Below are 25,927 nucleotides of genomic sequence, written 5' to 3' on the forward strand. Positions count from 1 at the left end.
TACACTGCTCGTACCACCGTCTAACCCTGTTTGCGAGAGAGGGATCATTGCCACGAACACGCCGGAAATTCTGCTGAAAGTTTATAACTAATTTATACTCCGCTAACCACAAAACGTACTGTGTTTTCTGCTAAACTGTCACCATTGCACTGACTGACAGTGACGCAAAGCGTTGTGCCGTTGGGCGCATCGGCTCAAACTTACGGCCGGTCATGTCTAAAAAACTCGATGATATCCCGATTATTTTGCAGTTCCAATTAATGCTTTATCTCAGTTATATAGGTAATCATTTTTTTTTATTGCTGCAACTTTTTTCGATGACCCCTACCCTATTAAATATTAATACACCAGTCCAGAATAAAAGTAACAATTTTATATTCGGTACGGATGTTTTCCTAAAACTGGAAAATAGTAAAATTAAAGGGAGATATATTTTCCTTATTCCTAATTACTTTTACTTGAAGAAAGGACGAAGAACAATTTTCTAAACATCTTAAACATTCACTGACATAAACAACCTTGAAATTTTCCGAGAATATTTATCCTAAAATTACATAGAAATTTAGGATTTCCTTTTAATTGATCCCGAAAATATTAAAGGAAAAAATTGAAGCTTTTGGAATTTTCTGTTCAAAGAAGAAGTTGAAAATGAAATATTTTGATAAAATAAGATTTTGGATTATAATTCTTCTCATTTATGATAATGATGATGGTAGTACCTAAACTGACCATAAATAAAAAATAATTGGATATTTTATTAGATGACAAATTTACTTGAGATGATTAAATCGATTTAAATTGCAAAACAATTACTGTTTACTTATAACAGTACTGTTTACTTATAAATAGCCTTAATAAAAGGCTAAGCTTATCACCATTGTTAAACATTATTATCCCTTTGTACATTACCGTTTGAGGTGTAACGTTCTTCAAAAAGGGAAAACGAAATTTCAATATAGAAAATGCGCCATAAGATCATTGTTAAACGCCCATGAATTACGTTGACTGTTATTTAAAAACTTACGCCACCACCCCACTCGGTCGCCCTAAATCATAGATCAAATGTCTGTGCCACAAATGGCTACTGAGCCTCGAAACAGTTTAGCGACCAGTATCTTAATAGTTCCTGGAACTTACCTAACACCGTGAGCGTTCTAAGCGTGGCGCCATACACCACCGGCTTACGTGTCCCAACCGCTCACTTGTCATATATTTGTTAAAATGGGTAGGCGCACCCCGTCAACTACTAAAAATATATATGACATCCATAAATTAAAATTCATTTCGTCTAAACAACAATTCGCTGCCACGCCTAGGTCGCTGAATGCCGGCAAGTACCTTTCCATCATATTAAAGCGCTTGGAGCAGTAATTGGCTGGTAGTCAGCCCATATTTGTCTCTAGGTTAGCTTCCACAGAAGTGCGGTAGGAGTCTTTTCCCTTAGGTAAACTACTGATGTCGGTTGAACAAAGCAACCGCATCAAGGAACTGCCACACGGTCCGCCAATGCGGCCTTCGCCACATTGACTCGCCGTTTGTGAGTGGCCAATTTTCCCCTTGATCTCTAAGTTCCCGGGTGGCCCGGTCTCTGCCCCGCCCCCCAGGGGAAAGTCAAACATCAGGTGTTCATTTGACTGGACCACCCCACAGACGCACGGCTCATCAGATGCCAGGAGGAACCGAATCAGTTATTGGTTGAAATTAACATGGTTGGTGAGCACCTGGGCACTCGCTACCTTAAAAAACGACCTTGAGGCATACAATCTCCCCAGATCCTGTATAAATTTACACAAGGATCTTCCCTTAGCCGTGGTGTGTCATTCCAGCTGCCATGCATCCATCGCGAGGCTCTGCAGCTTCTTCCGCAGGCGAGAGATGGGCAACTGAACGAAATTTAGATCCGGTGCATTGTGATCACCGTTCCGCTCCGGTACTGGCCCGGCTCGAAACCGCATCCCAAATACCTCGGCCTCTCGACCTCTTTGCAATTTCCACATGGCTGCCCGAACTTTCACCACTAAATCGATTGGAGATATTATAATTCCTAAAAGAATAATCATTTACTCTTAAAAAATAACAATATTCATCTTCAACGAACCAGATAAAAGAACTCGTTTCTTATAGAAAAGCATAATTCTTCGCCTTAAGAAAAAGGGCTTTGTTATGGTTACCATTTTTAATAATCACTTTACCCGCCGGGATGGTCTAGTGGTAAAACTCGTCGTCGTAAATCAGCTGATTTTCAAATCGATAGTTCTCAGATTCCTAATAAAGATAATTGTTTTAATCCGGATTTGAATAATAAATTATGGATACCGGTATTCTTTAGTGGTTGGATTTCAATTAACCACACGTCTCAGTAACGGTCGATCTGTGCCTGTAAATGAATATACCTCACTATAATAAAAGGACACGGCTGCTTACGGGCCCCGAATCCAGAAAGTTGCGTGGGATATCTGGAAACTTCTGGAATATTCATAAAAAAAAACTTACCATTTAATAAATATCCCACCAATTTATTAAAAAATAAATTAAAATTTTTTTTTAACAAAAAATATTACTCTCGAATCAATTTGTAAGTAATATTAATAAAAGAATTACTTTAAATAATAAGCTTTTCGCGTCCCGTTCAACTTACAGATAAATGTGTGCTTATATAATCTTCATTAAGCTTTCTGAATTGTGAACTACGTAATAATTATTTCTTATAATGTATCTTCATGTATTGACCTTAAAATCGTTTATATTCGAAATAACTAAAAAACTTTAATAATTTGTATCTATGTTACTTCCTGGCATTACAGCTACAAATGTATGTTGCAACAAGGAAGATGGTAATCGATCAAAAATGGAATATGATTTTTTTTTTAATTTCTCGACGTTTCATAATCCAGAGACCCCAAAAAACAACACAAGCGGGTGAAGGAGTAAGTTTCGTACGTAAGTTTGCATGTATGTTGGCTTGTTTGAAGCTTAACAGCTTTTGACTCTATAAACCGATTCTGATGAATTTTTTTACAGATTTGTGTATATGGGGCAATCTATTGGTAAAATTTTGGGGTCAATATCTTTCAGTGGGTGGGAATAGATAGTCTCTTTTTATTTTTTGCACCTACATGAATAGATCGATCTTTCTCAGTCGGATCCTATTATAATATTAGATGAGATTCCCGTTGGATCCATTTTCTACTTTGAATGTGGAAGTCCATATGAATACAAAAAACAAGGACATACCATCCCACGACAAATAGCTGTCACCTAATTGAAAACAACTACGTTAATGACCTCATCCGAGTAACTCTGCTTCGTGTTTTGTGGCTGTATAACAATTTTTTAAACCATAAACGACTGAAACTCCTATTATTAAATTCGGGCAAACTTAACAATTTCTATTACAATATAATATAATTTTGTTATAAGTAAAAAATATATATAAATATATTCATAACATTGTGTATATTACATAAATACTTATTACGTTGAAACTAAATAATAAGCTAAAGTTTTAAAATTATCAAACATTCTTTTCCGGTAAGTAATGGATTAATTATTTGATAATATATCATAAAATATTAAAATGGAATGTATAAAATATTATTGTGAATATTAATCGATCTCGTTTTGACGAAAGCCGAATAAAAATACTTCCGGAGAGAAATGTTAAAAGGAAGTTATTGGTTGTTGACGATTATCTTTTTTCTTTAACTGAATACATTAAAAAAGCAGTCTTTATTCAATCCGTTATACTTAACGAACCTTTGACAATTTATTCCATAGTTTTAACTTATAAGTAAGTAATATAATTAACACGTCATGCAGGTTCTGAAGAAGAAATACGATAACAATAGTAGAACTAGAAGTAATAATAATAGTAGCAGACAGTACTAAAGACTAACGACAATTTCACCGGATAGTCGACTGATTTGCTGATGTATTAGAAACAAGAGAAAGCAGAAGCGAACGTGTGCGTTCATAAAATATCTTCATGTTGCGGTCTTATTGCATTTGTTACGACAGTACTACTTGTTTTATATAAACATTTTAGAATTTTTTAAAACAATTTTTCAATACCGGATGTTATAACCCTTAACTCTAAAAATTAAAACTCTAGACGAAATACAAAACACATTTACTATAAATAAAGTTTAATTAGTATAATTCTGATATACATGTTTATGTTTATCTACATTTAATTTTTACTCCAGAGTTAGAATCAATTAAAATCCAATTTCACTTTTCCCTGTGGTTTACGATGGAATATTTATTTTACTAGTTAGCCTGTACTGTTAAGAAATAATTGCTATTTTAACACTAGCAATTAAGTAATCGTAAAATCTCTTTATTTATGATAGATCAGGCAAGTAAAATTTTTTAAAACAAGTATAAATTCAACTTATTTTAAAAAAATGTTGAATTTTTATGACAACAGAATTTTGTTTTCAGGCTGCAATAATACATTTCTCATAACTAGATTCCAACACAAGCAACCTTTGTAAGACAAAGGATTTTAGTTTAAAACAGTTCAGCTATCTTGAAAGCGAATAAGGGTTTGAAAAATAAAAATATAACTGAAAAATAAATATCATCACTATAATATTAAGATATCATGAGAGGAATAATAATTCATTTTTTCATAGGATTAATAATTCTGAAAGTTGAACAACTTATGGAATAAGCATTAAAAAATTAAGTCTATTCAGGGCTCTGAAAATAAAATTTTTATTTACTTTAGAACAATCATCTATTGGCCAGATTGGAAAATATGTAGAAGGAAAACGATCGAATGAAAGTTTAAGCTTGACAGAATGGGTTTTGATTTTTTTTTTGCTGAGAGTTGAAGATGGAATTTGTCCATAAAGTTCCATGTACACGTCATACTTGCCTCTAAATAATTTTTTTTGTAAAAAAAATAAATAATTATCATTGATTTTGTAAATAAATTCGGAGACAGATTTCTGTTTTGAAAAAGCGTGATTGTATGTGTGAAGTGTTCAATATAAATATTAGATAAATCATGATAAATACTTGAAAGGATGTGTTTTGATTTCATATTTTATATAGACTTATTATATAATACATTAAAATAAAACCGTTTAACATTAAAATCTAACGTGGGATTAAATTCACAAAATATATTATAAAATTAAACTTTTATTTAAAAAAATGCTGGCAAAGTACTACATTACTTTCCTGGCTATAAAAAATAAAAATTAAAAGAATTAAAGACAAAAAACAAAGTTGTTATTTTTTTAGAGGTGGGGAAACGTTTTTCTAAAAATATTCATGTATAGGTTAAGCGACAGATTTACTTAAATAAGGTTTTTCTCTAAATCGAACAACCCTTTCAATAAACGCTAAAATAAAAAAGAATTTTCAAAACATTTTTCTGCGTTTTAGATAAGTGTCTACAATTTTTTTTTTTGAAAATGCAGAGATTTCTAAATATATATATATATATAGAGTATAAATCTTCAAAAAAAATGTTGAAAGTTGTTAAACCAAAAAGAGAGCACAATTAAAAAAAACATAATAAATTTTAAGAGGTGGGGTTAATTTTTTTGAAGAATACATTTTAGGATATATATGCATTGTATATAACAAATTTGTTTTAATAAAGTCTTCTCTAAAATAAATCTGAAGAATATCGAAACTGGGGTTTTCGCAATATCACCCCACCAGTAAATTATTATTTTTTTTTTAAAAAGCTAATGTAATTCAATGTTCCATATAGAAAAATATTTGAGCCAAATATTAAGAAAATCGGTCTTGTCAATACTAACATATAAGGCCAACAGCAGTGCGATACTCGTACGTTTTTTGGTCTGGATGAACTTAATTGGACCCTGAAACGTAATTTACAAAAAAAAAACCCGATCCCCATTTTTGACATGATCTCCATTCTTTCCCCTTTAATATACAGGCTATTCTAGTTATATTTGCCGGGAAAGTAAAAATATTACGACATATACCGCTCAGAAAAGATAAAATAATGAATTTCACATTTTTTTATTTGAATATACTCGATTCTCACTAAAACCGAATCTATACCTATAAATTTAAATATAAAATAATTCCTTGAACCCCCGAGGAAATAATGTAGGGCAGGCCGAAAGTCCATAAACAATATAACAGATTTCAATTAAAATGCACAAATTATGAATATTATATTAAAAGGTTAGGTTCTTTTTCGGAATCCGACGGCCACTTTTTTTCAGTTTTTTCTTCCAAAGCAGGGCATTTGCAGAAAAATTATAAATAAAATTTAACCAACTTAACCTATTTTTTATTTCTACAAGTCGATTTCATTCAAACATGGGTCTTCCAAATGTACCTAAGAGAGGTCCAATATAAGCATTATGCTCATAATTAGAAATATAATCTAACCAAACTTAATCTACGATCGCTGATTTTGACTAGTGAGCGTAGGTTTAGTTTGATTTGATTCTATTTATACTGTCTCTGTAAATACCTCCAAATACCCACTGATTGGAAGAAAAATTTGTTAAAAAGAGTTGTCCTATTCCAAAAAAGTACCAAAGACAATATTAAATCCAGTAAAGTGGATCGAAATAAGTTTAAAAAGTCGAACTGTCACGTAACTATGCTCAGATCTTAGATATTTAAAAATGTATAAATGTTTCAAATGATAAAAAAAAGAAAATACACATAAAAAACTAAGAATCGTATGATGTACAAAGAAATCAAACGTATAAACATTTTCATCGTTCATTTTAAGAAAAGATATCAATAAAAATTACATCAAACTTTATGTATTATAACATTATTCAACTAATAAAAAAATACTAATAATGAAATAACCAGGTTTTAAAAGAAATATAAGGTGTGTACCGACTCAGAATCAGATAATGTGGTTTAGTTTTAATGGTAGGGATTAACACACAACAATGACCATGTCCTGAGACTGACGAAGGTTAACGAATTATAGCGTTGCCAACACAAAGGCGAGAATATTATTATTATTGTTATATACTCGGTACAGATTCAAATTTAAGACTCATATTGTGTATAGAAAACAAAAATATAAAATTCCCATGATTTCTTTTTAAACAATCTAAAATATATTTTATTCTACACTATACGCAAGTGCGTGTATATTACTACAATGTAACTAATAATTATTATTATAATAGTAAAAATAGTAATTCCTTATATTTAATAAAAACGGCAGTAATTTAGTGGAGCAAATTATTCGCATTCTCATAAATAATGAAACAAATTTAAAAAAAACTTCAATATTAATATTAAACGCACAACTATTCACTGGAAAGCTTTATCTTAATTAAAATATTTTTAAAATGTCCAAAGACCAACCGTAGAGAGGAACAATCTTCTCAGTTAATCTTTTTAAATTAAGTTAATCCTATTAACCAAGGTTTCCAATCTGTGGTGTCCTAAAGGTACCGCATGCACTTCCCAGGAGAACCGCGGTTGATCCAGCAAAATAACATAAATAAAATTGAATCAAATTAAAAAAAAAAAATGGTAACACAGTTGTAGGGTCTTACCCGCCACGCGGTTTTTTTCCTGCTGGACGGATTACATACACAAAACATAATTTAAAATAATAATTTTATTTAAATATAAAATATTTTATTTATTTAATTCAATCATTCTAACTAAAACGCGCGCGTATACCGTATTTCATTCGCGCGGGTGTGGCTCCTAGCAGCTACTTTAATACTTTTTTACACTTTAACTGTTATTCATTTATTTAATTCTACTACCCACCTGTGACGTTATAACACAGCTGGTGCCGTCGGCTAAACAGAAAAAGACGACGATCACAGCAGCTGTACGTCAGTGATACACTAGCGTTCCTTGTGGTGAGAGGGGGTACTAATGACACACTATACCCGCTTAGCCACTGGTTTATTTAGAGCATTTTTGGGTGGAGGTGTGATTTTGCAAAAAATGTTTTTTGAAATATTATTTTTTAATTGTTAACAAACGTGCCTAAGAAAAATAAGACCTTAATTAAGCGAAATTTCGAGATACTAAAGGTGATCTTGCTGTACAACCTCACCCCCTTGGTCTTTTAAGTTGAAAATTGAATGGCATCAATGGCCTACATAAATAGAAGTAATCTGGCCAAGTTTTATCAAAATCGGTCGAGTAGTTCTGGAGATATAAGGTAATTTAGAGGTCAACATCCCGAAAACATACACGTACACAAGAAGATCTGGAAAATTTCCATCCCGTTTTTTTGGGTTCCTTAGGTGTCAAAAAGTAAAGATCCGGTGAAAACCGCGTATGCCCAAACTGGACCGATTACCATACTTTATCTTCTATAGTTATAGCTCTGCTGTAGCAGTAGGCGGGATAGGAATCAAAAAACAGAATCAAAATAAGAAAACCAGAAATTAGATTCTGAAAGTAAATGTGCCAAAATCGAATTTCACGCCTCCTCAAGCAAACTAGGTTTGGTCATTCTGCTGCCAGTAACTTCAGAATTATTTAGCACTAGATACTATGGTAAATTTCAAAATTTTAAAAATATAATTTCATAGTATGGAAATTGCGCAATCGTTTAGATATCCGTTTACATTACATTCCCTTACTACCGATGAGGGGATGCGTAGTAATGTACGTCTGACAAGGTAATGGCGTTTAGTAATATTAAGAGGTGAAGAAGAGGGGTTCCTCACCCCTTAACACTACTAAACGTCATTAACTTATTAGAAATGCGATAGGCCGGTAAGTGGCTCCGCTAAATAATAGATCCTAAAAAGGGTTTCACGAGAAAAAAGATTGGGATCTGGTGCTGTATGAGTAGATGAAAAAAAACCTTTATAGATGTAAACGAAGGACTAACAGAGCCCAGACCATATATTTTAGTCAACAGTAATCACGGAATTTATTTATCCACGCCCACCACTCATACTACCCAATAGCTTTTTAGTCACACCTGTTTTGAATCAGTACGAACAGAATATTCTGTTAGATCGAACATTTGCAATGTAATAAACGAAATATTACAAACTTCATTTCTAAATAAATAGGATAAATGATTTATAACCAAATCATTGTATTATTTAAATTGACATGAAAATGTTTTATTATTGCCTTATATAATATTAAAATTCTTATACTTTTTAAAATACCTACAGGCAATTTTTTCAAAACTAAATAGAAAAATATTTTTCAGGACATTTGCTCAACTGTTGTTCATCAGTATTAGCTATCACCTATTTTAAGATAAATGCACGGTCTTACAAATACGTTTTCTTTGAAGAATATTCTAAAAAAATTCTTACGACCATAAATTACTTTCTTTTTATTAAATTATGCATTTCGATAAAAGTTTATTTTCATTTTAATGAAATTAAAATTAAAAGCTGTGTTAGATAATTTTTAGCGATTAAAACTACAAAAATGCTAGTACGGTAAAATAAGACAACTTTTAAAAAAAGGTCCAATTTTAGAACTACCAAACATAGATTTATGTAAAAAAAAACACGTATTCCATATCGTAATCAAATTTTTTTTTCATTTCTTTAACTTATACTTATTTGGAAAATCAATCTACTACCCGAAGAGTAACAAATTTATAATTTTAGTAACATCATAAATATTTTATAAATCAAATAATTAAAACCAAATCTAACGACTTCTTAAAAATTTGATTTTGGTGTACAAAACTTCTATAATCGGATAATCTAATTCAATTCTAAAATTATTAACAAAATTTGATATCATTTTGTATAATATCATTCGGTTCATTTCAGTGAGTCAGATACGTAGAAGGTCAAACAAATAACCTCACGTTCTGTTGTCGGATAAAACGTAAACGCTATGATGAATAAAAGAAATTGAAATTCACCTCCATTTACTACGTAATTTTAGTTTTTATCATCGTAATACTATTAAATTTATTACAATTATTATAAACTATAAAAAGAAATTGATTTTAAGAAAAAATAAAAGACTTACCAGTTCTTGGGCGCTCTTTAGGAAAACATGTACGAAATAATCCTTTAGTTCTTGTATAATAATAATATTTAGTATCTAAATTTTTTAACAATTGCTCCTGACCACCTCTTATTTCAGCGTATTTCTGTAAAAAAAAGGAAATAATAGTAATTTTAGTTAAATTATTAAAAGTACTTTTATGTTTTACATATTTTTAATAAAATAAAATTTTAAACTAAGATTATTTTTTGCATGTATTAAGAATATATAAATATGATAAATGCATTAAAATTTCCTGTTCACAAAAGATAACCTAAAAAAATGTTCTTTGTAAATTACTGATTGAAAAAAAGAAAATCTATTCGTGTAAAATTACGAAATTAGTATTTAATCACTTTTATAAGTTATAAAAAAAGCTGACAACGCAATTGTAGGACTTTCCCGTCACGTGGCTATTTATAAATAAAATATAATTAACATACTAATGACATATTGAAAAAATCTCACGTTATAACTACAAGGCTTGAGGTAAAAACCGCAAATTTTAAATCTGGAATTACAGAAAAAAACTTCTATTTCAACAACTTTAAATATTAAAATCGTTTTCAGCGCTCTTGAAAATCTGTAAATTGATACCTTACACAACCATGTTTGTTACTTTTTGCGCGAACCACAAAGTAGGAGTCGAAGTTCAATTTTATAAAAAATATTTTTTTTATAGCAGTCTTGATTACAAAGAAAATTAAAAAAAATGTATGACATTTGGTCGGGTCCAGCCGCTTGGTGTAGTGGGGGGGGGGGGGGCTCCCAATTTAATAAAGACTGCCGGCCTCCGTGACGCGAGTGGTAGTGTCTCGGCCTTTCATCCAGAGGTCCCGGGTTCGAATCCCGATCAGGTATGGTCATTTCTCACACACGCTACAGAACCTTCGTCTCATCCTCTGAAGCAGTACCTAACAGTGGTCCCAGAGATTAAACAGGAAAAAAATTTAGTAAAGATTAATTTATATACGTAATTAGACGATAATAGAAGAAACCGCAATGAAAAACAACCATCATAACGATTCAACAAAGTTTCAAATTTTAGAGCATTTTTTTGGGATGTGGGTGCAAATTTTAAAAAATTTTTTTTACAAATATTATTATTTTTTAATTGTTAACAAATGCGCCTAAGAAAAATGTGACCTTAATTAGGTGAAATCTCAAGATACTGAGGGTGACCTTGCTCTATAGCTTCACCCTCTTGACCTTTTAAGTTGAAAATTTAATGGTATCAATTCCCCATATATAGAAGTAATCTAACCAAGTTTGGTAAAAATCGGTCAAGTAGTTCTGGAGATATAAGGTGATTTAGAGGCCGATACCAAACATACACATGTCATCCGAAAATTTCCATCCGGTTTATTGGGTTCCTTAGGTATGAAAACGTCAAGATCCAGTGAAAACTGTATATACGCAAATTGGACCGATTACAATACTTTCCCTTCTATAGCTATAGTACTGCTATAGCGCTATCTAGACGGGAAAGCAAAAAAAAAAAAAAAAAAAAAAAAAAAAAACTTAAAAGGTTCGCTTTAATATCTATAACTATTAAAAAATTAAACGTAATCGGCTCACTACTATTTTCCAAAATAGAATTATATCGTAAAGGAAGATGAAAAGTAGAATGTTTAATACATTTTTTTTAAATAAAATATTTATCGCTGTATGAGAAGTTAATTTTTATATAAAAACAAACTTTCTTTCAATAAATATAGTAGACTTTCTACCAAAATTATTGAAAAATTATGTCTTAAAAACAATAAAACTGAATTATTAATAGTTGAATCTCTAATAATTAGACTTATAAGTAACGATATTTCACAATAAAACCGGCTGAAATCGACAGACACGATTATAAACATTTTTAGATACTGACTTTAAAAATAATATTTCTTAGCATTCTACGTGTTAGAATCGGAATCTTGTTTTATTAATAAACAAATGAAGAATAAATTTGATATATTATTTTATTAGAAGATAATATTAATTTAACAAAAAAATGTCATTGTTATAATTCTGATAGTAACGTATACTTACGTCACCGTTTGGATTCATTGGAATAAATATGGTTCGTCCTAGGAAAAAAGGTTTTGTCATCTGGTCATAAAATTTAATTCATTTAGCAGTGTGTACATCAACTAATTACTAATAAATTCTGTCATAAAACTTTAATTGGTCGTTAAACGAATGATTTTATTAAGGAAAAGTTATGAAATATAAGTGTAAAACAATTAATAAAAACATTAATACTTGCGTAAACTTGACGATTTCGTACAGAGAAAGTACAGAAATTTTACGTACTTTTCATTTAAAAAAAAAATGTGTTACGTAGTTTAACAGGCGTACAAAGAAGTCATATGGTGTCCACATCAGTTTTTTTTTTGTTGACTTAACAAAAAAAAATCCTTATTTGTGTAATCGTCTTATTTTACAATTTATGCTTCTATTTATGGTTTATTTATTTACGGTACACTGCGTTTAAAGCTACTGGCCTACATTTTTCTAGTTTCGATTATTTTATGTTTTTTTTAAGTTTATCTTTTTTTAAAAAAAAGGAGATAATAGCTATAAAGTTAAAACGATACCTTAATGCTTCTTTGTATGTTGATACGAAAACTTACCATTATTAAATAGTAACACTATTAAATCAAATTTGATTCAAATTCACGTATTATCATTAGAAAGTTGTTGGCTTTTTCTATTTTTATTTAACTGGTGAATCGACTTACGTTATACGAATATAAAAAAAAAATCCGTTATGTTTAATTCTGTTTACGATTTTTTATTATTTTTTTGTTCTCTTTCATAGAAAGTTCGTTATTGTGATTAATTATTATTGCCGCTGTTTCTTTTAAAAGAAAGGTTTTATGGATGAGTGACTAAGTGAAATGGAAAATAATATTCTGAGTGACTAACGTCCATACGTGAATAATTTGTGGTTGAACGGTTTGCTGGACCGTATAGTAATTTAATAGAATTACTCTTTAAATTAATTTTACTTTTATATTTAATTTATACAATTTAATGTACAATATTTCAAATTGGATCTATGTACATAAATGTATAACGTACAAAAAGGTATGTAAGATTTTTAATCGACTTCAAAAAATTTGATGTGGTGGACACCACATGACTTCCTTGTACGCCTATTAAATTACATATACATGCTTTTTTACTGCACTTCATTTAAACTGATTTTTCACCCTCAAAAAAAAAAAAAATACGATCCTCCAACTCTTTAATAAAGTGGAAAGTTACACGATTGCTGAAATATTAGTTTTAATTAACGTCAAATATTTATACGATTATTAATTCAACAATCTTACATGAAATATTAGAATAGAGTAAAAGTCCCTTTATTACTCGTATTACTAGATTAGTATTATTCGTATCTTCGTGAGTTGCTGATTAACAAAAGTTTCTGATTTTTGGTGTGTCGTATAAATAAAAGTTAATAATAATTAAACTATTCCGTTTAGTGAACGCCTGTATCCTACTTACAAATGTTAATTTCAACCTTACGGTTTAAATAGTCAGTTTTTAATGTTAGCTTATTCGGTGAATAATCAAAAATGAAAAAGAAACAATCATACAGGAAAAAGAAAGATAACATGAAGAAGTATATCTCAAAAATGACAAGAAGATGAATGTGAAGAGGAAGAAAATTTTAAGAACAAGGGAAGAATATAAATTAAGAGAAGATGATAAATATAAAGAGAAAGAAAATTTTAAAATTAAAGAAAGAAAAAACGATTAAGAGCAGATGATAAATATAAAGAGGAAGGAATCTTTAAAACCAAAGATACAATAAAAACAAAGAAAATGTTCCAAATAAAAATAATAATAAACAGGAAGAAAATATAGCAAACAAAGAAAGAATAAAAAGATTAAGAGAAGATGATAAATATAAAGAGGAAGAAAATGTTAAACCAAAGAAACAATAAAAAGATTAATGATAAATATAATGAGTAAGGAAATATTAAAACCAAAGTTACAATAAAAAGAAAGAAAATGTTCCAAACAAAAAAAAAATAAATAAACAGGAAGAAATGTTGCAAACAAAGAAAGAATAAAAAGATTAAGAGAGGATGATAAATATAAAGGAAAGAAAATTTGAAAAAAAGGAAAACGCGTATACAAATTAACATCAGAAGAATTATATCAAACCAAAGAGAGAGTAAATGATTGACAACAAAAAACAAACGAAATGATGATCAACTCCGACGTAGGAATAATATTGTCCGACAATATTAGATGAGTAATAAACTAAAAGATAAGAATTTCTTGCAATTTATTAAAGATCGAGCACGTATGCCTCAGTATATATATTGTTCTTGTGAGGTTCTATATTTCAGTCACTGTAGTTAACTTTAATGTAAATAAAATTAAACGGAAATTCCAGAATTGAATAAAATTAAACTGGAAAATTAAAAAATAATAGATTCGAAATAATTTACAATTAGTATTAAATAATCAGATGTTTTACCAAATATATTACATACAAACATACATAATGCCTATTAAATTACATATACACATTTTTAAAAGTCCATAAAACTTTATTTCACCAATAAGTCCTGATTTTGTTTCGTCTATATTTTTTTGATTGTTATTAAATTATTATTTATTGTAAAACATTTTACAATCACGTGTTAATAATGATTAATAAATGAATATATTTAAATTAAAAAAAAGGAGATGAAGTCTGATACGAAACGATGTGTCCTCCCATTGTAAGTTCCAAATATTTCATTAATTAAAATTTCATTTGGCTATAATTCTGAAACCACTGAAAATATGTACCACTTATGATATATCGTTGAAAAGCTTTCAATGTTTCAAAGCTATCTTAATGTTTTCAGGGCTTTTGAAAATTTTTATGCTTTTAACTTTTTATTGCAGTTAAGAAAAATAAAAAACCAAATTTTTTAGGATTTTGGGTTTTTTGGACACTTTTGGTTCAGTCAATTGCAATCAAAAGGGAAGATTACACAACTGGATGTGGAAGATTACACAACATCCTACGGCTAATTATTTTTTAGTTATGCGAGATACGTACAGACGTCACGCCGTAACTAGCTAATACGGATTCAGGGATGGTCAAAATGGATATTTCCATTTAAATTTGAAAACAGAAATTTTTCGCGATCACAATACCTCCTTTACTTCGTACAACGAAGTAAAAACGATTACTTTTCCAAAATATAAAAGCAGATTTTTTTAAAAGAATTGTGATACTCGATGTGAACAATGAAATTTTAGTAGTTTTTCACTTTTTCCTTCTTTTTGATTAGGTGAATTTATATTTTCATCCGTTGATAGGATTTAAGTACAGTCTCGATACCTTCGGACTTTTCTCAGTTGAAAATAACCTACTTTCAATTGAACTGGTATCTCATTGTTCTTCCTTACACCCAGACAAATAAATGATCGAAATTTACACTTAAGATTAATGATGACAAAAAATTTTTGATTTTTAATCGTTTATTATTTTTTTTATGCTCTTAATAACGAACTGTAGATTGGATTGGATATGTAAAAAAATTATGATTTTACATAATTTGTTTGACCGAAAGGTGGGAGAACAACGAATAAGATGATCCTTGATATTTTTTTTTTTTACGTAGATTCGAGTATTTATGTGTTCAGTTTTTTGGAGTAATTGGATAAATCTTCTTTAAAAATTGAGGAACTTTTCGCTACCTAGCGGTATAGACGATTTTTTCATTTTGAGGTTTTATTATATTAAAAATTTATTAATATCTTTTCTTATAATTGGTTTAAGTTCTATCTATGTTTTCAGCATTGATAATAAAATTTAACGAGATGTAAAGATTATAGTTTCTTCTTTATCAAGTAGAAGGTGGTTTACCATTTTCTGAAACGATCATAAAAAAATTGTAAGTTTAGAATTTTTTTTGTCTTAAGGTAAAACCAAAGTTAAGTTTGAAGGTAAGAGCAAAGGTCTTATAGTATTAAAATCCTCCTGTCAGCCTTCTAGTTTTTTGTAAGAATTAATAATTTATTTGCGAGAATATGAAATTATCTTGTAAGTTTTATAAAAGTATTACTAGTTAATAAAGTTTAGAAATCTCAGTTGAAGCGTGAGGTGGGAATAAATTTCTGGACCGATGACGCTTTTTGTTATCGATGACGTAGATACGGAATAAAACTGAATTTTTTAATAAATCATACCTGGTATTACCGTTCTTTATTATCATCTTTCGTCTTGATTATACGACAGTTCAGTACATGTTGATATTTGTGTCAATTCTGTCACATCAAGTTTGAATATGCACAGATATGAGAGAGAGAGAGAAAGAGAAAGAGAGAGATAGAGAGAGAATTCAAAGTACGTGGAATAAAGTCTTGTCTCTAAAAAATAATTAGAAAATTAGGAACGCTGAGAAAATAAGTCAACAAAAAACAATCTGATGTGAACACCACTTAACTTCCTTGTATGCCTAATAAAATACGTATAAACTTTTTTTTTTTTCAATGAAAAGTGCATAAAATTTTATTTCATTAATAACTTATGATATTTTTTCATACGCTTTTTTATATAATTACTGAATTATTATTTATCGAAAATATTTATTTACAATCAGAGGCTTTTAATTATTAATAAATCAATATATTTAATTAAAAAAAAAAAGTTAAAAAAAAAGACGATGACATCGAATTTGAACCGATGTCTCTTCCTCTTTGTAAGATCCAAACATTTCATTAATTAAACTTTTATTTGGCTATAACTTTGGACCAATGAAAATAACGACCACTTATAATATATTGTTGAAAAGCTCTCAATGAGGGCTTATTACTGCAATTAAGAAAAACTTCAAAATCCAATTTGTTTTGGATTTTGGGCTTTTTCGAACACTTTTGGTTCAGTCGATTGCAAAAAAAAAAGACTAGGTGCACAACTAGATGTTACAGCAGTCCTAAATCAAAGATTTCAAGATCCTACGGCTAATAGTTTCTGAGTTACGTGAGGTTCATACGTACGTACGTACGTACAGACGTCACGCCGAAACTAGTCAAAATGGATTTAGGGACGATCAAAATGGATATTTCCGTTGAAATTTGAAAACCGAAATTTTTCGTGATCACAATACTTCCTTTATATCGTACAAGGAAGTAAAAATAGTTTTTAAAAACGGGTTTTCTATCATTTTTAACTTCTAATATGTATTGCTGTTGTCATATTACTATTAAAGAGTATAAAAAATCAAGACCGTAACTCTTAAGTTTTTTCCAAGTAGATACAGTTTGATAAATCTAATTTTTTTTAAATTTAAGTTTTTTTTTAAATAGAATATTTTTTGCAAGATTTTTTTGCCTTAGTTTGAAATTGTTTTCGAACTACAAAAATATCTCAATTTTTCTACCTAGTTATCAGAACTGTATCAACGAATGAACCATTTTTAAAATCGACATAAATTTTGAATTAAAAGTAGAAAACTACTTGAAACTTGAAATATAAATTAAAAATTAAATATGCCTAAAAAAATATCATGTTTTTTGATTGAACAGTATAATTTTACGATTCTGTTATCTGTAAAACATACAAATTGACAGAAATATGAATTTAGCCGTAACGATATCAAACGAACCTTTAAAAAGTAATCAATTAATTACAGTTTTCATGTTTCTTTTTTTTCGATTTATCTTATATATTTCCGATTTTATTTATTAAAATTGTATTTAAATAGTAGTACTACGATGAAAAGAGTCAAACGTTACATCTTTTCTAATGAGTTATAAGTTTAATAAATCGTTCAAAAGTAACGGTAAAAAAATCTTATTTTATTCAGCAATTCTTTTTTTTAAACTAATTCAAATAGTGGAGTGTCTCAGTCTTTCATCCGGAGATACCGGGTTCAAATCCCGGTTAGGGATGGCATTTTTCACACTCTACAAAATCAATTTATCATCCATCTAACAACTGTTAAAGAGGGCGTAAGCCTTTTGTTACTACGTAAACAAATAAATAACTAAAATTTATTTTTTTGTCTTTAATAAAATGAAAAACTATCTTTTAATTAAACTTGACAAGTTAGGTGAATACGTTCAAAGACAAAAATTGAATAATAAATGTATTTTTTAACTAATAATTAATCTTTTCTCATTAAAAAATAAACCAACTCAGTCATTTTTTAGACCAAGGATATTCAGGTTATCGAATATTTTTCAAATTATAACTATTTCACTTAGGAATTAAAACTAATTAAACGAATTAAAAAAAAAAATATGTACATATCGATAAACTTAATAATATCTTTGTCACTATTGAAAATAATTTTTTTTTATTATGAATGGATCGGTATTTAAAAATTAAAGTAGTAATTATATGCTAAACTTTGTTAAAAGTCAACATCTTAGTAAAATCTGATATTATAAATACTAGTACAAAACTAAACTTAGAAGGAAATATATATCAATTTTAAAAATATCAATTAATGAACAGGATTCAGTAAGTGATGTATACTGCTGACATATACCTGTACTGAAAAAGGTATGATTAATGTATATAAACTTGTTTGTTACAGTGTTAAATATGTAGGAAATAAATAAAACTGGACTTGGATAAATACTAAATAAATGCATAACTAATATTTATAATTAGATGGCTAATAATAATAATAAAAAGTAAAACACGATTTATCGTGCTAGTTGTATAAAGCAATACTAACATTAATATATATATATGTAATAAGCGTATACTTTAATTTAAAAAAAAAAACTGAGTTTATGTTTACTTAAATACTTCAAAAGGCACATATTTAAAATGATAACATAAATATGTAAAGCTGTGATCCTTAAATTAATTTATTATCCCAAATAAAAGTACGACACAAACCAAAAAATAAATATCACATTGAGGTATGAAAAATTTAACTAAGAACAGTTTTTCTTTTCGTTCTGTCCACTAAGGATCACGTTTTCGTAGTTTTGACTTCTTTTACTTTACCCAAAAAGTTTCATTCTTTTGTTCTGTTGTTGTCGCCTTTCTTACGTCTATCTGCTCAGGTTTATACCCTTCTTTTTCTTTCTGTCTGAAAACTTAGATTCTGGAATCGCTTTCAAAATTTATCTCTACTTTACACAGATCTTTAGAAATGTTTAATGCTTTTAGATATGTTTCCGTTTTTTTTTTTTTAAACCGGTTGATCTTTGTGGCTCTGCTTATATAGAAATTAAATATTTGTTGTATTGTTGAACTGTAATCTTCTTTTCCGGATTAGGCTCTACCGTTTTTTTTTTTTTAAACCGGTTGATCTTTGTGGCTCTGCTTATATAGAAATTAAATATTTGTTGTATTGTTGAACTGTAATCTTCTTTTCCGGATTAGGCTCTAATTTTTTCTGTATGATTTGTAAATTTCTTTTTTACTTTTTAATTTGTAAATTCCATCTTCATATTTTTTGTCCATAAATCTTTTTTGTTCTGAAAAAAACCTGCAGACATTTTGCCCCATACAGTGCTTCTGATATAACTAAAGTTTTATATTGCCTCAATTTGGAGTTATATGACATGGATTTTTTATTGTAAACTTTCTTCGTCAGATGATACGCAGTTTCCATTTTTCGTACTCTACTTTTCATCCGACATTTTTTTTCCAGTTATATTCGGCGATAGATTTCTCCAAAATATTAAAATTTTTGGACTCAAATTATTTCTTTGTTGTCGGAAATCCTAAGGGTTTGAGTTCTATTCTCTTTGTCATTGAAAAAACAGTTAGGTTTTACACAAAAGATTTGAAGACCAATTTTGCTTGCACGTTCGCTTAGTTTTTGAATTTTTATTTTAGCTTCATCTATATCTCTTACGAAAATTGCAATATCGTTTACCAGTTTACCAGAATATGTTTGTATTTATGAATTTACTTTTAGCACCCGTTTTTATGTTATCGTGTACGTTTAACTTTTTAAGTTCTTTCTCCCATTTTCTTACAAATTTTTCAAGGGCACAATTAAAGAGGATATTGGAGACAGTCCATCTCCTTGCCTTACTCCAGCTTTAATTTTGAATGGTTCTGAAAGTTCCCCTACGAATTTCACTTTTGATTTTGTTTATTAATGTTTCTTTTATAATGTTTATTTTCTTGGGATTTATGTTTAGTTCTTCAAGGATTTTAAGTAGAAATTCCCTGTGGATGGAGTCGTAGGCTTCTTAAAATCTATAAAAATTGTAACTTTGTTTTCTTTCATTATTAAAAAAAAAAATGTTCCAGTAAATAAGCTGGGCTATGTTTGAAGAATATAGAACTCCTTTGATAAATCTGAGGTAATTAATTACTTTTATAGAACCTTAATCAAATATTGGCAAAACACATAGAAAAAATCAGAGATTTAATGGTGCTTGGAATGCAACATTTCACCGCTTTTCGACCGAAGCAAAAACTTGGTCTTTCCTGGTCAAGTTTTTTTTGTTGGGTAAATAAAATAATTTGAATAAATTTCTCAACCATGTTACCTGTGATATGTTAAATGAATAAATTAACAATTAATATAATCCACCTTACCAGCACGTTGATATGTACTCTAGATCTTTCGGCTTACATGAAAGCCATCATCAGGAGTTAAAATTAATACATTTAAACTCAAAAGTTTAAAAAATCGTAGTTAAAAATTTACAAACAGTCATGGCTATCTCGGTCCTACTAATATACTGTAGACTAACTCCTGATGATGGCTTCCAAGTAAGCCGAAAGATCTAGACTATATATCAATGTGCTGGTAAGGTGGGTTATATTAATTGTTAATTTATTAATTTGAATAAATATCAAGGGATAATTTAATTGATAAATCTAGTAATTTAAATTGCTATTTAATAAATATAAATAAAATAGAAAGATATAAACGAAGATAGATAACACAAAATATAAATTGTCCACGGAATATCTGATTCGCCCGAGCAGATTTTTCATTTCATTTCGTCTAACCGGGAAGGTAAAAAAGGGCATTTTTTAAAGTCAGAAGCAAGGAACAGACAAAGGAATAATTCTTAAAAAAGAGTAATACAATTAAAATAAAAACATCTAGCAGAACTACTATGCAAAATACTCATACCTAATTCCACAATTAAAATAAACGCAAATAATATTTTTATTTTAGAACAATGATTTTTATATGGTACCAAATAGAAACATTTTAGCTAATTTAACAATAAGTAAAACGATTGCACTTAAGCAATTTATAGATAAATAGAATCCGTAAACTTATTTTACCATTTAACCTATAATTACGTTATTATTTAATATTACGAAGGAAAGAAGATACATTTCATAAACGATAGTACTCAACAGAATGATGTGACATTTACAAGTGCTAGTTAAAATTAAATAAAATTAAAAAAAACATAAAAAAATACACGTGAGAAAACAAGTTGAAGAAAATGCCATAGTAATCATAAATACGTAAACCAAAAAAAGTCATTCTTAACTAAGTATTATATTATTAACACTATAATAATAATGTGTTAACTTAATTCAAGCAAACTCAGTTTGCACAAACTGGATTTTATAACATAATAAACGACGCTTCTTTCTACTCGGCTACAATTGACCAATTATCTTGATTGTTGGAGGGGAGGAGTTTAAATCGTTTTAGTGTAATGATGACCAATCAAAGCGAACCAATACAATGAAGCAACGCCTTTCCATTCCATAAAGAAGATAGTGTTATCTTTAAGTTTTTTTTTGACCGGAAATAAGTTGAAGTTTGTCTAAATTTCATCATTAATAAATAAATTTAGGATCTTTAAAATAAATAATTTTTATTTTTTTTTTATTTTTAAAACAAATAATTTTTTAAATAAAAGAAAAATTCATAATTTTGATTGTTTAAATATTTTTAATTAAAAAATAAAAAGTTACAGAAATGATTATGGAGGTAGAAGAATTTTGTTATTTGGGAAGTAGAATTACTAAAGATGGACGAAGCAGGAGCGATATAAAATGCCGAATAGCACAAGCTAAACGAGCCTTCAGTAAGAAATATAATTTGTTTACATCAAAAATTAATTTATACGCCAGGAAAAAATTTTCGAAAGTATATGTTTGAAGCATAGCTTTATATGAAAGTGAAACTTGGACGATCGGAGTACCTGAGAAGAAAAGATTAGAAGCTTTTGAAATGTGGTGCTACAGGAGAATGTTAAACATCAGATGGGTGGATAAAGTGATAAATGAAGATGTGTTGCGGCAAATCGATGAAAAAAGAAGTACTTGGAAAAATATAGCTAAAAGAAGAGACAGACTTATTAAGACAGACATATTAAGGAATCCTGGAATAGTCGCTTTTAATATTGGAGGGACAAGTAGAAGAAAAAAAATTGTGCAGGCAGGCAACGTTTGGAATATGTAAGCCCAATTGTTAGGGATGTAAGATGTAGGGGGTATACCGAAATGAAACGACTAGCACTAAATAGGAAATCTTGGAGAGCTGCATCAAACCAGCCAAATGACTGAAGACAAAAAAAAATTTAAAAGGTTTTTTTTGTAGCTTTCTACCATTTAGAAAAAGTATTTATATCTTATGTACTTTTTTTCATAAAGTTATTAAAGAGCATTACAATGAAATCATTTCATTAATATATATATATATATATATATATCAGTTAAGTTTCAATACGTAATAACTAATGATTACTCATGGTAGTATAACCCTGGTAAGCAGTTAAATAACTCCTAAATGACTTGTGACCTTAATCGAAGATAAATATATCTTAATACACCATATGTTGACCTTTTTAGAAGTCAATTTTTATATGTCATTCTTTTTCCGTTAATAGGAAATAGTAATATATACAATCAAACTGGGTAACCAACAAGTAGACAGTAATGTTTTACTTAACATTTTTACTTTCCCCGAACAAAAACAAAAATGTTTTACATCGTTTCTTCAGTTCATTATTACTATAATAATGAAAGCAATTGTATAGCGGAAATGTAATACTAAATATTCTATTAGAACAGCTGGCCAAACAACGTTATTATTTCCTAATACAAGACTACAATGCGGAGTAAGTACTATTGGACTAACCATCCAACCAACTGTCACCAATACACTTCATACTTGTTAATCTTCTGTTCGATTCCCCACCATAATTTCTGAATTTTTACTTTCCTTTTTTTTAACCTCCGGATCTACCGTTAGGCATTTTTCAGAGGATGAGATGAATGATTTGTAGCGTGTGTGAAAGTGTCATACCTGACCGGGATTCGAATCCGGGACCTCCGGATCAAAGACCGAGACGCTACCAATCGTGCCATAGAGGTCGGCTTTTTTTCATGTTTGTCCTCAAATCTTGCATCCTTAATTTAGCATACTTCCTGACATTGCCTAGTGATGAAATTTTGCACAGTTATTAAGGTCGGGTAACAATACAATATTCCACCATTACTTTCGCAAACATCTCTGTACGGGAGTAATGGTGAGGGTGTAAAAATTTCAAAATGTGCAAAACGAAAAAATCTTGCTAAATAAAAAATTCTGCAAAATCTTGCTATTCGGGGTTTCAATATATGATGTTATCTTTTGAAATCCAAATTAACCTACTAATTAAACTCATGCAATGTATGATATTAATTTGAATAAAGTATGACTAAAAAGTATAAAGCAAGTTTTTAAGTTTTGAAAATTTTTTGTAATATTATTTATTGTTCATAATAAAAATTCACTGCATCGGTTGGTAATACAGCGGTATTATAAGCAGTGTTACATTTCGACAAATAAATATATTTATCGTTTTTTTTTATAAAATTTAATTTTACTTACAATTGAAGAAATAAAAAAAGTAATTAAATTAATTTCAGTAAACGAAAATCTTGACTAACTCATAAAAACAAAATTCCTAGATATAGAAATAATTTTAATTTTTAATTTTTATTCAATAACTTTCAAATCATTGGTTAACGAAAAGTACGTATACGAGCTATTACAGTAGAACGGATAGAAAAACCATTACAATCCAATTCAAAATTTTAGAACAGGCGCATGTGTATCATACGCCCGATATGCCCATGCCATGCACATCTAATCATATACAAATTAAAAAAAAAAAAATTATTTCGTATGTTTATCATTTAAAGGGCTATTAAACTAACTTTGCTTGAAAGGGATAAAGAAAAGACAGAGTCCCGGCCGGCGGTATCGGTTCCTGGGGGCGCTTTGGTGCTTGCTGGGGCTGGCGTCGCCGGTTTGAGACAGGCATAAAAGAGTAAAGACCGAGATCCGGTTCTCTGCGTGTGGGGGGGGGGCCGGCATAGCCGGACCTTCCCTTACGTGCGGAGGATTAGAGGCGGGCAGCAAATAAGAAAAGATCCGGAACCGGGGGGGCTGACCTGCCATGCCGGACGTACAGCCGGTGGGTGGGGAGGCCCCCTTAGAGTCACAAGGACACATCCCTGGGCCGTGTATACTTGAGTGGATGTCCGGCCCAGGAATGTAGGGAAAAAAACTTAACTTTGGCACCTATATTACAATCCGGACTCAAAAGGAGAAAAAATTATTTTCGTTAATTTCATGAATCTTATTTTTTCAATACTTTTAAATAATTCTTTTTTAAATTAGTATCTCTCTTTTGTTAGCGATCAGTTCTTCATAAATAATTTTTTCCTAAATTTTCAACACGATGTAAGCCCCTAAAATTAGAAACCTTTTTATTCGATATTTGGGAATTTTGAAGCTTAAATCATATTTTGGTAAACATGACTTGACCGGCATAGCCGAGAAAATCATGCAATACTTTTCAAGCTCTTTTATTTTTATATAAGCCATTTTTACCTTAAAATTATCTATTAAAAAAAAAAAAAATAAACATTTATCTTAAATAGTTAAATTTTTCATATACTACCATTTTCAATCGAGTAGATCTGATTTATTAAGCTAACTTTCTTAAATATAATGAATTTATTATATTTAAAATATTCATTGAAGTAAGTTCATCCATCTTGAATACATAATTTAATAAAGATAGAAATTAATCTGAAACGCCAATACCAATAAACATTTTACAAAAATCTCACTTCCTTGAATAAATAATTGGAATAAAGGAGTCTTTAAACGTATCTATCAATATATGTCTTTAAGGTAAATGAAGAGATAACTGGATAAAGAAAAAAGTAACAAATGGGTAAATTTTCTCATAGAATTATATAATTTTATTACCCAATTCATATATGCAAAACATAATAAAATAAAAATACGAGATAAAGATTAGTGAAAGTTTCATTTCGTACGTAATCTATAGGAAGATAATTCATATATTATATATTGGATTGAATAATGATAATTTATTAAGAAATCTAAAATAATATTATCATTTGTTTTATAGAATCAGCAAGCATAAAAAATAAAGTTATGGACAAAGAATTGGTTGATTACGAACACAACAAGTAAATATATACTGCGAAGTCGCTTCGATATCAGATTGAACGGTCGTGACTTAATTTTTTGAAAATAAAATATTTACAGAGAAAGTCGAAATAAATAAATAAAAAAAACAACTTTAAAATTTATGAGTAAGCTAAAAATAATGCATCAATTTTATGTCAATTCTGGTTTTTTAGGACCAGTATTGTACATTCTTTTTATATAAATACCACGATTCTTTAGCACTGTAGTAGACTATAGAATATTTCACAATCAAATCGGATAATATCTCCATCTACTTTTATTTACAAGGACATCTGCATTCCCTTTTTTCATATACTCGTACATATACAAACACAGCTTATACACCACAATAAAACTATTTAACACATATTAAAATTTTCATTTATTATGGTATAAGTAGTACAAATTATTAGGAATTTATTGTATTTACGTAAATATTCTACGGTAAATTTTACTTAAACAAACCGTTATAAGAACTGGTACTAGTAATACAAGAATATTGAATATAATTTTTCTCAGATTCGTTCAGCAGTGTACGAAAAGCAAAGATATTT

At 29.2% G+C, this 25,927-nt stretch overlaps 1 protein-coding gene across 2 annotated transcripts in view; it reads right to left on the bottom strand.

Annotated features, from left to right (window-relative positions):
• LOC142329931 (uncharacterized) overlaps positions 1–25,927 on the bottom strand; it is a 255,074-nt gene that overhangs the window by 155,946 nt on the left and 73,201 nt on the right. For both annotated transcript variants that reach the window (XM_075374894.1, XM_075374893.1), the window contains exon 2: positions 9,952–10,075. In XM_075374894.1, the coding sequence (XP_075231009.1) occupies positions 9,952–10,075 (124 nt within the window). The remainder of the gene's footprint in view (positions 1–9,951; positions 10,076–25,927) is intronic.

This window comes from Lycorma delicatula, chromosome 9 (genome assembly GCF_047948215.1).
Source record: "Lycorma delicatula isolate Av1 chromosome 9, ASM4794821v1, whole genome shotgun sequence".
Classification (NCBI taxonomy): Eukaryota; Metazoa; Arthropoda; class Insecta; order Hemiptera; family Fulgoridae; genus Lycorma; species Lycorma delicatula.